The 13,753-nt window shown below is 47.6% G+C and overlaps 1 protein-coding gene across 3 annotated transcripts; it reads right to left on the bottom strand.

Moving 5' to 3' along the window:
- Positions 1-1,964: 1,964 nt before the first annotated feature.
- Positions 1,965-9,981, bottom strand: TYSND1 (trypsin like peroxisomal matrix peptidase 1). Of its 3 annotated transcripts, none has more exons than XM_090278136.1 (4): positions 8,676-9,981; positions 6,837-6,967; positions 5,601-5,786; positions 1,965-2,982 (listed from the first exon to the last, which is right to left on the bottom strand). In XM_090278136.1, exons 1-4 carry the CDS (start codon positions 9,974-9,976, stop codon positions 2,765-2,767), a joined length of 1,836 nt encoding a protein of 611 aa, XP_090134262.1. In that variant the 5' UTR covers positions 9,977-9,981; the 3' UTR covers positions 1,965-2,764. The 3 variants fall into 3 exon arrangements, with proteins under 3 accessions (XP_090134262.1, XP_090134260.1, XP_090134261.1); XM_090278135.1 differs by lacking the exon at positions 1,965-2,982 and adding an exon at positions 3,012-3,743; XM_090278134.1 differs by lacking the exon at positions 5,601-5,786 and having other exon boundaries at positions 8,676-9,980.
- Positions 9,982-13,753: the final 3,772 nt, after the last annotated feature.

Here is a 13,753-nt window from a genome sequence, read left to right on the forward strand (position 1 = left end):
GTGTTTAGCACACAATAGAAACATACATCAGCCAGCTTGCCCAAGGACACATTTATCTATTTTTATTGAAACAGAGACACATCAATGTGAGAGAGAAAAATCGATCAGCTGGGGATCGAACCCTGCAACCTAGGTTTGTGCCCTGACAGGGAATTCAACCTGCAGCCTCCTGGTGTATGGGACAATGCTCCAACCAACTGAGCCACCCTGCGAGGGCCCCAATGCTCTTTTGAATACTGCCCTTCACCTTCCTGGGTTTTCATGAATGTTTATACTAGAAGTGGCCCTTTCTGTACTGCTTCCAAAAGCGGTGGTCAAAGACCTTGTATCCAGTACCCCTGGCATAGGGAACATTGTGATCAATTCCATCTGGAAGTCGGTGCCCATAATCATCTTGTGCTGGGAGAGGAGCTGCTGTGCTCCTGTGAGCACCACAATCTCATGATCAGCCTACGAATCTCAGGTTGCATCTCCCACGTCTCTGAAATCCTTGCCTCTCCTCCTATCCCAGCTGGCACTCTGCTCCACGAGTGTAGGCTGAAAGAGGGAAAACAGTGAGAGGTATAGGAGTCCCCATCTCCTTCTCTCAGCCCCGGGGGACCCAGAAGAGCAATGGTGCCACTATGTGGGTGCAGAGAGCCCATGGGCCCTGCCCATCCTCAACCAGCTCACAGGGATCCATCAGCGAGCCACGGGTTGGATTTGACGCTTCAGAAACAGCAAGCCTTGCATTAGTCCTGGACTTGACAAACTTCCAAATAGTTTCAATCTTCTTTTTTTCTCCTGAAACCCCTACAGTAAAGTAGGGTGGGGATTAAACTGACACCAAGGAGGGCAACCACCCTTGACCAGCTCTTTGGGACAGAGACCTCACTCTGCTGGACTTTGGGTCCCCAGCATCTGACACTGACCCAGCACCTGGTTCCCTAGAAATTCAGTGATGTTTGCTTACCATTCACTCTCACAAAGTGTACAGTTCAGTGACATGAAGGTTGTGCAACCGGCACCATTATCTAACTCCAAGGCATTACTCCCCACTCCTCCCTCCACCCAGCCCCTGGCAACCAGAATGATGCATTTCTGATCAATCAATCCTCCTAGTGGTCCAGAAAAACAATAGCTAATATATATTGAAAACGAGCTAAGTGCTTTGGATAGCTTCTCAAATTTAATTTTCACATGGGTCCTCCAGGGTAAACTTGATTCATCTCTTTTCCACAGAAGAGCAAACTGAGACTCATAAGCTAAGAACTGGGCAAATTCATGCAGCTAGTAAAGCTGAGGGGCTGGGCCTTGACACTAACACCAGGAAACTCCTCCGCAGCGCATTATTTCTAAGGGGGCCAGAGGTAACTGAGCAGGCAAGAGCCTCAACTGTGAGTCAAGTGAGCACTGGAAATGTACTGGGTACATGCCCTGGCCCTGTGGGAGACAGAGGTAAACAGAGTGCTACAGCCTGCCCTGGGGCTTGGGAAGGCCAAGATTTCTTGGTAGCTCTGGACCTCGGCAGATAAGAGAATTCCAATGGGCAGAGTGCAAAGGTAGGACTCTCAAAATTACAGCACAAACCTGAAGCCAGGAGGGAGGAAAGAGGTGTGCCCACATGGGGCTTGGGGCCTGGCATATCAGAGCTGGTGGCCCATCTCCAAGGACCTACCCCAAACCACCAAAATGAGGGAAGATGTCTGTCATTCACCATCTCAGCAACAGAGAACACATTGATCCAAGAAAGGGAAGAAGGTCTTGGTGCGACTCCTCGTGCACCCTCTCCGAGACAGTCCACCCCACATCACTCCTCTCTTCGCACTCAACAGTGCCCACAGCTTGGGAACTGAACTGCAGGGTCACTTGCCTAGCAAAGGACTTCTGTCTGAATTTCCAGGGACCAGAAGTAGCAGGACCAGTTTGCCATGAGAATATCCTGAGATCAAACCCCACTCAGAAAGTGGGACAGAAAAGGTGTGTTTCTGTGCCTAGTGTTTGTTTATTACCAATTCAACTCTCAAAACAAAATAGGAAATAAAAGAATATGATATATACAAGTATAGAGTTCCTCCCACAGGTCCTATTTATTCCCAACCCCCAACCACACATTCTAACCACAGACCCTGTCCCTGCCAAGATTCCTGAGACCCATTGTATGGGCTGGAAAATTAAGGCACTGTGTCAGAGTGCCCCTGTAGGTCAGTGACACCTAACATATGAAGACCCAGGAGTCCTGGGACTCTGCTTCCACATAGGTCTGGCAGAACAGGGAGATTCCTTCCCTTTGTCTCTGGTCTTCAGACCAGGGTCTCTCTGCAGAGGTTCTCTGGAGACATGCCAGTGCTGTGTCAGCCCACTGATTCTGACAGACCGCAGAGGAGCCAAGGCCCGAGGGAAGCACCTGCTCCAGGGGGCCAGTGGCCATCAGGAGAGAGGGAACGGACTCGCAACCAGGGCTGGGCCTGCCTTCCCGCCAAAATGTCTGCCAGGACCAGGACTGTTGCACCTTGTGCTGGGCTCCCCAGATGGGGAGTAACAGAGTGGAGTCTAGTGCCACGGGGCAGAGAGGTAGGGGCTGAAGAAAGCACCCCAAACAGACTACCGGTTTGGAGACCCATGGGGCTGAAGTCTGATCCAGACTCCAGAGCCAAACAAGGCGGGAGGTGATGGGGAGGCTGCCCAGCTGGGGCATGCTGGGTCAGGATCCTGAGGCTGCTGTCACCTTGGCACTTCCCATGGCATAAAATGGTCACTCTTCTCTCCAGAAGGTGACACAGACTCAGAGCTTGCTGCGCGGGACATCTGCCAGGGGCCGCTGCAGCCGCCATACCACCCTCACTGGCTCGGTGACGTGGTCCAGCTCCCGGAGGCTGCCCAGGTCGCCAGTCTGACTGTACTGCTGCAGGGCTGGCTGGAGCACTGTGATGGGAATGCTGAAGTTCAGGTGTGGGTAGGTGGCCCCTGTGTTATTGTCCCGGGTGTTGCTGGCAACAATGCCTGTTGAGGAGTCAAGAGAGGAGAAGGGGCCGTGAGCCAGGACACAGACAGGTGGATGGGAAGGGAGGCCAATCTCCATCTTACTGGGGACTTGAAGGCCCCTCATAGTGACAGATGCCAGGTTTTCTCTCATGGACACCAGCTGCCAAACCCTGGTCCCCCTTCCTGCCTTACTTTTCTCAACACTATCAGTATCTAACACACTATGTTTCACTTATTTTGTCATCTTTCTCCCCAAATAGTGCCAGGTCCACAGGGCAGGACTTGCATGTTTTGTTCACACAGCCTCCCCAGACCTAGACCAGTGCCCAGCACAGAGCAGGTCCTCGCACACACTTGCTGAGGCTGAATAAATGGATCAAACCCACAGACACATTTTGTTTGGCCTGCTTAGTGTGCATATGTGCATGCATGTGTATGCACTGATCTTTTCAGACAATTTTAGACTTATAGAAGTTTTGCCAAAATAGTAGAGTTCCCATATATCCTTTATCCAGCTTTCCCTTCTGTTAACATCTTATGTCACCATAAAACATTGATCAAAACCAACAAATTAGCCAATGCTATTAACTAAAGCACAGAACTCGTTTGGATTTCACCAATGTTTCCATTAATGCTCTTTTTCTGTTATAGGATGCAATCCAGTATTCCACACAACATTTAGTTGTCATGTCTCCCAAGTCTCCTCCAGTCTGGGCCAGCTCCTTAGTATTTCTTTATCTTTTGTGGCCTTGACACTTTGAAGATTATAGGATCTTATCCTGAGAAAACAGGATAAGATAGATATTATACATTACTGAGGAAACCATAGAAGCAACGTGTCCTCAGTGCTATGTCTATAAGATTGACTCACGATGTTAACCTTGATTGGTTAGCTAAGTTTTCTCACTGTAGACCTAAATATTTTAGAGTTAGGCAAATATCCTGTTTCTACGTAAATTCCTGCCCACTGACTTAGCATCCATCTGTGGATTCTTTCTGCAGCAATTCTTACTATGGTGAACCAATAGATTTCCTATTTCTCTCCTTTCTTCTGCATTTATTAATTGGAAGTCTCCTGTAAGAAAGAGCTGTTGCTTGTCTCCATTTTAAAATTTATTTGTTATTTCTAGCAGTGTGGACACATGGATATTCATTCTTTTCATTGAGTTATAATCTAATCCTACTGCTATTTGTTTTGTTGCTCAAGTTGTTCCAGTGGGAGTTCCTTCAGTCAGCTCTTGGTTCTTTCAGCATTTGACATGCCCCATCATTTCATTGTTGTTGTTAGCATTTCCTTCCTTTCTAGCATCACAAGGTGCTCCAGACTCATCTTGGATTTTCCCTGTCCTGGTCCTGGTATCAACTGGTTCCTACTTCCTTTTATTAGAGAATGGCCCTTAAAAACCAAGATCTGGGTTCTCGGTTTGCTCACTGCAACTGGGTTATCACAGCAGACAGAGATGGGATATATATATTTACATTAACTTGTCCATACAAACATATGTATATTTATTTCTGTATGCACTTATCTGTATGTATATTTTTAAAAGTCGTGGTTAGTTGACTTGATTTGTATACTACGGTTGAAGAAATAAGTAATTCTCTTGTAGCTAACAAGAGCAAGATCCCTTGCTATGGAAGAAAGGAATTAGAAATGAGAGAAGGGGAAGCACACATGAACCCCTGTGTGCTGGACTAAGTTGGGCAGTGGAGGTATCCATATGGATTCATGTTGGCTGGGTGTTTTAAAAATAGTCCTTAAAAAAAACAAACTTGAACTAGTTACCAAAATTTAGAAATTGAAAGATTTAACAACCATATATATATATTTTTTAAATATAGCCCTGGCTAGTGTGGTTCAGTGAATTGAGTGCCAGTCTATAGCCCTGGCTAGTGTGGTTCAGTGAATTGAGTGCCAGTCTATAGCCCTGGCTAGTGTGGTTCAGTGAATTGAGTGCCAGTCTGCGAACCAAAGGGTCACCAGTTCGATTCCTAGTCAGACCACATGCCTGGGTGTGTGGGCCAGATCCTCAGTTGGGGGTGTGTGAAAGGCAACCACACATTGATGTTTCTCTCCCTCTTCCTCCCTCCCTTCCCCTTTGTCTAAAAATAAATAAATAAAATCTTTTAAAAAAATACTTTAAATTTAAAAAAAAAGAAGGTTCACTGCTTCCTGTGAAAAACTGGGGATCAGCCAGTGTTAGCTCACATTCCTTCATAATGTGGCAACAATGTGTTGGAGCTGAGTGGTGTTCACCCCAGTTCACCTTGACTCTCCACTCCATGTTGTCTTCACTCGCTCATTCATTCCCTTTACCTGCCCAACCTCTGTAAGCCTTGGATTTTGTGACCCTTGGACTAATCCAATTCCTGAGTTTCATTGATTGAACGAGATCAGGTGATTTACCTAAGATCGCACTGTGGCTTAGTGGCAGAGAAGAAACCAGAACCCAGATATCTTCCTTCACAGCTCAGCATCTATCCCGTTTCACCCTCAGAAGCAGAATGGCCTGAAAACCTTGGCTAAGTACAAGTGACACCATCTTACCAGAAAGGGTGTGGACACCAAGCACACTCTGGATGGGACTAAGGCTCTGGCAAGGGGAAGGCTGGGAGAGGGCCCAGGAGCTGCTTACCCAGGAGGTCCCCTGAGCAACTGGAGAAGAGGGGTCCCCCACTGGAGCCACCATGCACAGCACATGTGGTCTGCAGCATCACCGGTGTATCATCCACCTGCACCACAGCTGACAGGATACCTGAGGTCACCGAGGGCCCGCAAGCCTGGCCAAAAACGCCAAAGCCCACCACGCTGACAGCCTCACCTGCCAGAGAAGGAAGGAGGATGAAGCTGCAAAGCCTCCTCCTCTGTCTGGCAGGATTCATACTCCCCAATCCCTTCCCTGCCCTCTCCAAAGTTCCCAGCACTCTGCCCTTCAAGGTTCTGCTCAGATACTCCTGCCGTCAGAGAGCCTTCCCAAAGTCCCCGCAGGAAGAGGCCGGGACCTCCACTGAGGTCCCAGTGCTAGACCTGCTCAACCACTTCTCAGCGTCAGGTTGTTGCCTAGCCCTCTGTCCCCTGCTGGAGTGGGTAGTCACTTTTTGGTATTCCTAGAACCTAGCTAGGTGCTCAATAAACATTTGTAGAACTAACATCCATCTTCTCCTGGGACTAAGAAGTCTCTTGGAGAAAAAAACAGTGATGATGATTACAAAACCTTCCTTTGCCAAGTGTTTGAGTGCACAGGGCACAGGGCTGAGTGCTTTCCAGGCAACATCTCACAACACCCAGGAGTTGGAAGCTATCCCCAGTTACAGAGGTGGAAACTGAGACAGAAAGCATTAAGTTGCCTGCCCAAGGACACAGTACCAGTAAGTGGCAAAAGAGATGCCATCTTAGACAGCTTGTGCTCTTTGTAGTTATGTCACACTGCATGCACAAAGTGAGACCTCTGGCACTTCTGTGGCAGCATCACAAAGCCTTTTACCCAAATCATGCCCCTGCAGCCTTGAAAGAGCAACACCTCTCTGACCAGCCTTCAGTGTTATAAGGAGCCTCCAAAGCTCCGCGCCTCCATGCTACACTGCCACAGGAAAAGGGTGTGCCTTATCCATAGCTGGGTATTCCACCTGTCTCTCAGTACCTTGGGCACGCTAGGCACAAGAAGGGAAGCCTTCAAGAGCATCTCTGGCCAAAGCACTGTAACCAGGATGATTTCATGCCAGTTTGATGCCACCCTGACTTACTAGTCCAGCAGGAGTGGGAAGGGAGTTGGCCTGGGGGACTGGCTCCCTGACATGCAGGGTTTGAGTGTCCCACACTGACTCTCCTTCCAAAGGTCCACCCCAGATCAGAGGGCCCCTCTGTCCTTTACCTTCATGGAAATGTTCAGTGGGCACAGGCATACGGACGCCCTCTAGTTCTTCCTCCAGGCTCACAACTGCTATGTCATATGGAGATGTCTCCTGAGTGGCAAACACCACATGTCCCCAGATCTTGGCAATCCTGGGAGCAAGGGAAACAAAACGATAGGCTAAATTACTGACCCTGTAGTACTGGGAGGAAGCAAGGGGATGAGTGACAATAGAAGTCATGGGCTTGGGAGTCAAAATATATGGTTTCAGCCCTGAAACCTACGAGGCCAGCAACTCTGGGCAGTCATTTAACCATTATGTGGTCTTTCCAAACATGATTTACCAACTGCAAAGTTTCATGCATGTCAGCATTATCATAAACACCTGACATTTAGTGAGCATTGTGGGCCAAGCCCAATGTTAACACTCTATGACCTTCATTCATTCAGTTCTCACAGCAACCCTATGTACTGGATGGGTGACATTATCTACGCATTAGATGGTGTATTTGAGACTCAGAGAGGTGGAATAACTTGCCCAAAATCACATAATAAGTCCTAGGAGCCAGAGCAAACATGCCCATCATTTTCCTTCACTGCTTCATTTGATATGGACAATCCTGTCAACTGGTGGGTCAGGCATATGATTTCATGCCCCCTAGGTCCTTGTTTACATAAATGCTAGCCCTTCTATAGCACTTACGATGTGCCAGGCTCTGTTTCAAGACTTGACATGTCAACTCAAGGCGAGGCAGCTTAGACAGATTAAGTGACTTGCCCAAGACTACACAGGAGCTTTCTGCAAACACACTGCAGCGGTAGCTTCCAGCAGACCTGATGGTTTTCTTAGGACCAAGAGTGGGGTGGGGGGTGAGGTATCTGGGACCACACAGACATGGAAATTCTCTTAAGTCATGGCTGTCCTGTTGGCTACAGGGGGTACCTCTATGGCAAAGCCAGGTGGGTTAACCTTGGAAATTCAGTAGAAGGATTTTGAAAGGCCTGGGTTGCCAGGCTGCATTGAGCCAGGTACAGGAGAACAACAGGCATTTAACACCAAGATGCTGTCCTGATGTTTTGTTTTGGCCTAAGTTAAGCACTTGAAACTACAGAGGAAAGAGAAAGAACATATACTAGAAAATCAATCAGTAAACCAAGGCCACTGTTCCAACTGTTCCAATGTCAGAGCGATGTGAAGGAGGGCAAGAGTGCTTTTCCCTGCAGAGAGGGAACAAATGACTGTCTAAAATCCCAACCTGGCTGCCCACCATGGTAACCTAAAGACTGTTCAAAATCTATCTGCCTGGGCCCCACTCCCACACTCTAATTATGCAGAACCCACATCTATAACTTTGATCCAGATGGGAAGCTCTGGTTAAGATCTACAAAATAAATAAGATGAACAGGCCCAACTAATTATCCAGAGAGAACAGCATCCTCGGCCCCTGGGGCCTCACTGCCACTATCTGGGATGGGGGCAGGGTCAGGAAGTCTCCATTCAAAGGGCTAGTGATGTGTAGGTGCTAGGGTATGAGACAGAGAAGTTGCCCAGAAGGAAATCTCAGACTGGAAGAGGGAGGTCAAAGACACCAAGGCAGGGATGCAGGTGCTCCCCATAATCCCCAAATCCAGAGTTGCTTGACATCTTGCCCAAGTCCCATTCGGTCCCTGCTAAGAGGCCCAGCATCCCCTACACGAAAGTACTGGGTGTCAAGGAGGAGGGGAGGGGAGGGGAGGATTTCAAATCATCAACAACACACTACAAGGCCTCCATAATCCTGAGGATTAAGACATGAGACGTAAAATCCAGAACTCAGACCTGGTGAGGGGGTAGAGTGGGAGCAACCTTGCAGGTCTTACTTGGAGGTGGTGGAGCGCACCAGGACTTTGGCCATCTCGCGGGGTGCCACATGCCGGCAGGTCACCACGAGGCGGGGCGCCACGACCACTCCGGAGCCCCACACGGTGCCACACTCCACCAGCACGGCCGCGGCTACCCATGGCGGCCCGGGATCTCGGAGGGACAGGCCCCACGGGGCGCCCACCTCGGGTGGCAGGAGGGCGGCCAGGGAAGTCGTGCTGGGGAGCAGGCAGCGGAGTGCGACACGGGCGGCACGAAAGAGAGGTGCAGCGGCACAGAGCAGCGTGAGGCCCACCCACTCGCGGGCCTTCCAGCAGAGGGGCGCCACCACCAGCGCCACCAGTGCCCCCGCGGGTCGCATCGCGAACACGCCGCCGCCTTCGGTGCCTGGCAGGCAGCGCGCATCGGTGAGCAGTAGCGGGCCTGCCGTGTTGCTAAGCACGCCGCGGCTCAGTGTATTGAGAAAGATGTCTGGGCAGAAGGACCCAAAAGGGGAGCCACAGGCCAGCAGAGGTGCGCCCTTGGGCACGGCCCCAACAGGCACCACGGTCATGGCTGGTCCGTCCTCATCTACCTCCTCCTCTGGACCATGGCTCACACGCAGCAGCGCGAACCAGCCCAGTGCTCTCAGCTGATCCTCCTCCTCTTCCTCCGACACTTCATCGTCTGGCGCCGCGCTCGCGAAGCGCCACTGCTCGGCCGCCTCGCCCCCGAAGAGTTGTGCAAAGTGGGCCCGGAAGTCCGGGCAGCTCAGCAGCAGCAGCAGCTCCGCGGGGTGCGGGGGTTGCAGGGGCCGCCCACGGTGCTGGGCCGGTGGGCTGGTGCCCAGGCTGCCGCACTGAGGCGTGAACAACCCGGGGCGATCCCGCTCCACGCGGCCTGCGGGACTCGCGGCCGTTGGGCCCCACTGCACGTGCAGGCGCAGGTCATCACCGCAACTGTCGCCGGGCAGGAAGACGGCACCGGCCGCGGTCAGCGCCCCACTACCAGTCCGCAGAAAGGGGGTGAAGATGCCTCCATGGCAAAGCACCAGGCCCTGGTTTCGGCTCAGAATCACCCCGCTGCAGCTCCACGAGCCCGCCTCGGGCTGCCCGGCCCGAGAGGCGCTCACCACGCAGCCTGCCTGCTCGGCTACCCTCATGGCAGGCCTGCACTGTCGCCCCATGCCTCCGGGACGGTACACCCGGGCTTCCCGGAGAACTAGGGAGCGAGCAAGAACCCCGACAACACCTCGAACCCCGCACAGCACCACCCACAGCTGGAAGAGAGAGGCGCAATCACTGACTCCAGTCTTCCTCATCCGGCCCGATTGGCTAAATCCAACTGGCCCGATTGGCTGGACCTGGAGCCAAGCACTGATTGGCTGCTGAGGCTGACCGCCCCCCTTTTCCCCACCCCTGTTCGCTCACGCCACCAGTGCGCCTGTAGAGGGCTCAACAGTCCCCTAGGATGAGCCCCAGGAAAGTAACTGGCGTGCGGCTTTACCGGGAGATTGGTGGAAGGGGCAGGGGCGGATCCCTCCGAGCCTTAGTCTCGCCTCTGTTCTTTGGACTGCAGGAAATAGAAATGAGTGCTGACGTGGCTAGACTTGCCTACTACACCATGACAGCACCTGTCAGCATCTGCCTAGGTCTAGGCGACACTCGCCCTCTGACGGGATAATACAGCAGAGGAATACTTGGCCATTTCAATATTTTAAAATTTTGTTAAGTAAACCCTACAGCAATCCACTAGGCGACATGGAGCTCACGATTACACCTCAGGTCTTTTGATGCCAAAGCCTTACACGACAAATCCCCTGAAAACTTGGTTTGCTCCAAATAAAATTGCCTTTTAAAAGGTAACCACTATGACAGTGGTTGAAGTAAAAAAATTTAACAGTCATAGCATGCAAAAGCGAAAGGAGTGGGGTGCCTATGTTCTAACAAAACTTTATGGACACTAAAACTTGAATTTCATTAATTTTTATGTCACAAAATAACTTTTTTTTCCCGTCATAGACCATAAAAGCAAACCAGATTTAGCCCAGGAGCTACAGTCTGCCATCCCTGACGGACGCAAACATGAAACATCCACACTTTTCCAAGGATTATCCTTGAGTATAGAGAAGCATGAGTAAGTATGTTTTGAGGGGCTTCAGGATATCCACAAAGTAGTCACAAGCTAGACATTTATCACCATATCACTAAAATACACATTTTAATAAATTACTTTAGTACATATTTGTCAGCATTAATGAAAAATATTTCATTACTAGAACTATACATTTCTGCCTCAAATTTTTAACTAAAACTAACGCTAGTTTATCCCCAGCACAGCACAGTGTAATGCTCAGTGTTCCCAGCAACAAACCTGTTTTGGGGAAAGGGAAATGATACCCATTTTAGTATGAGGCAATGAAAGAAATGAGCAGTCTTCCCACAGCAAGCACTGTTTGCTTTTGTTTTGGATCTGTGACATAGATGGCTTGAGCACAGTAAATTCTCTCAACTATCCAAACTACATAGCAGTTAAGTCTCTCTCTCTCCAGAGCCCAGTGATTCTCCCTTAGTGACGCTCAAGCCTCCAGCATGTTATAACAGGTTTTTCTGTGTTTATGGCACATTACAGTATAAAGTCCCAAGTCACAGGCAACAGCCAAGGTGAGACCCTGAGTACTGGGCTCACTGATTCAGTCTTTCTCATGTTCCACTCCAACTCAAATAACACAAATATGAATACAGAACCCATGGCCTCCTTTCACAGTAACAGACATTAGTTTCAATTACATGATGCATCCAATAATTTTAATTCTTAAGTCAAAAAGAGCCTGTTGCATTTTGCTTCGCATTCTTTTGGGTTGGCTAAAAAGTTCTTTTAGCTTTTTCCTATGACTCTAGTAGTGCTTAGTTGTCTTTAAATTCAGTTGAAACAATCTGATTAGTTTATACTGCAACAGCTGTCATGTCAGCGTGCATTTAGAAAAAAAAAACATCAAAATTGGTGAATTTTTGTGAAGCTGTTTTATTATTGAAGATGGAATACACAACATTTTTGGTATATTATGCTTTATCATCTCAAGAAAGGTAAAAACACAACTGAAACACAAAAGATTTGTGCAGCTTACAGAGAAGGGACTGTGACTGATCGAACGTGTCAAAAGTGGTTTGATAAGTTTTTTGGTACTACTGATATTCTGACTAAATAATTCTTTGCTGTGGGGTTGTCTTATGCATTGGGAGATGTTTAGCAGCACCCCTGGCCTCTACCCACTAGAAGCCAATAGCAGGAGATAGCCAACATACTCAAAATATCCAAATGAATAGTTATTGGTGAAAATAAAAAAATGTCATTTATTTAAAAAAGAAAAAAAAAAAAAAACTAAACAGACTTTTTGGCCAACCCAGTATTTATCCCTGCACTTTAATTTTAGAATCTCATTCGGGATTTTCTACAAGCAGGTCTTCCTACAAGCCTAGTAAATACACAAGCACAGGTTTCATTCCTTCCCTGTTTTGCCAAATGTAGCATTCAACTGGATCACTCCAATTTTGCATAAAATGATGAAGCACAGCTAAACTGGATCCAGTCTTTGCTAGCCTATTAATATAAGATTTTGTTCCAAAGCCTGCCCTGTCTACCCCATTATAGAGATGATCACCAATCCTGGGATAACAGCATGTTCCAAGGCTCTCAAACAGTACTAAATGTATTACTTCTAATAGAATGTGTAAATGGGCTTATTAGCCTTTTCTTCCCTCTTGTAGCAAGACTTAAGTCTCTCACATCCATTTTTATATATTTCCTCCCAAAAGAAGAAAAAAAATTTTGCTTTCCCCAGCACATATGTCCTGATATGTTCAAACTCAGAACAAAGCAATGCAAGGAAAAAAAAAAAAAAAAAAAAAAGGGAGCAAGACAGTAACTTTGTTTTAACTTTTTATTAAAATGCTTAGGCTACAGATTGACTTTCTTTTGTAAATCACTATTTACTCTTCCTGAAATAGGACATATATGCACTCTGATAAAACAGAATGAAAAGTCTCAATTCATGGGAGTTCCTGTACAAAGTCTGATCCTCGCTGTTAGGAGCCAAGCTCCTCACAGCAGCTTCTTTCTGCTCTGTTATTATAGGAAGTATTTTCTGTAGGGCAGGAAATAGACTGGTGCTACTTGACTTTTCAATCCCCTTTCTCCAGTGGCCAAAATATACCACTTTCACAAAGAGCTGCTCTGCATAGAATCCAGTTTTCTAGCTTGATATGAAGTGATTAAAGGAAAACAGGGAAAAGAAGAAAAACAAGAAAACTAACACTAAAGCAATCATACTTCTCCTGTCTCTAGATAGAGAAGTATGGGTTACCTTTAGCCAAAGCAAATTAAAAGTATGTATGGTAACTAATTCATGGTTAGCTAGACTTGTTCACTTAAGGCTTTAACCTCTTTCCAAACCAACAACAGTCTTAATCCAGCTATGCTTGCTCATAAATGAAAGTCATGTTCATTCCACTTACACTCCACTGAGCCTCCACATTTGGTACCTGGCAGTGAAAAAATATGCTTTCCTAACAGTACTGAAGACATTGTTAACAACAAGAAATCCAACTAAAGAACAACACTCTCTCACTCCAAAAATATGTTACGCACACTTTCCCTTCCCTCACATTATAAGCAGTAATCCACTGAATTCAATCCTCTGCAAATAAGCACCATCATCAAAATTTTCAATTTTGAGGAAACTACCTCTGATTTTTCATTAAAGGGAAAATGAATGAAGATACCCTCCCATCTTAAGATCACTTCAAATCCCATCATCTTTTACTGCAAGGGTAGAAAACTAGTTAAGATCATGAAAATCCAATCTCACACATGGCATTAAGAAAATGGAAAGCTATAAAAATAATCCTCCTCACACTACTTGGGATGTGGTGGCTTTTGTACTGTTTACTGACAATAAGTGATGCTGGCTCAAAAGCAATAGCTCTATACAAAGTTCTTAGACTAGAGTTTGCGCAGCTTAATTTTGGAATGGAGAAAGGCAATTTCATATCAAAAAATCTGGAAAAGCTACAGATGGTAACCTTTAAACACCCAAAAA

This window comes from Furipterus horrens, unplaced genomic scaffold (genome assembly GCF_987537825.1).
Source record: "Furipterus horrens unplaced genomic scaffold, mFurHor1.1.pri manual_scaffold_5, whole genome shotgun sequence".
Taxonomy (NCBI): Eukaryota; Metazoa; Chordata; class Mammalia; order Chiroptera; family Furipteridae; genus Furipterus; species Furipterus horrens.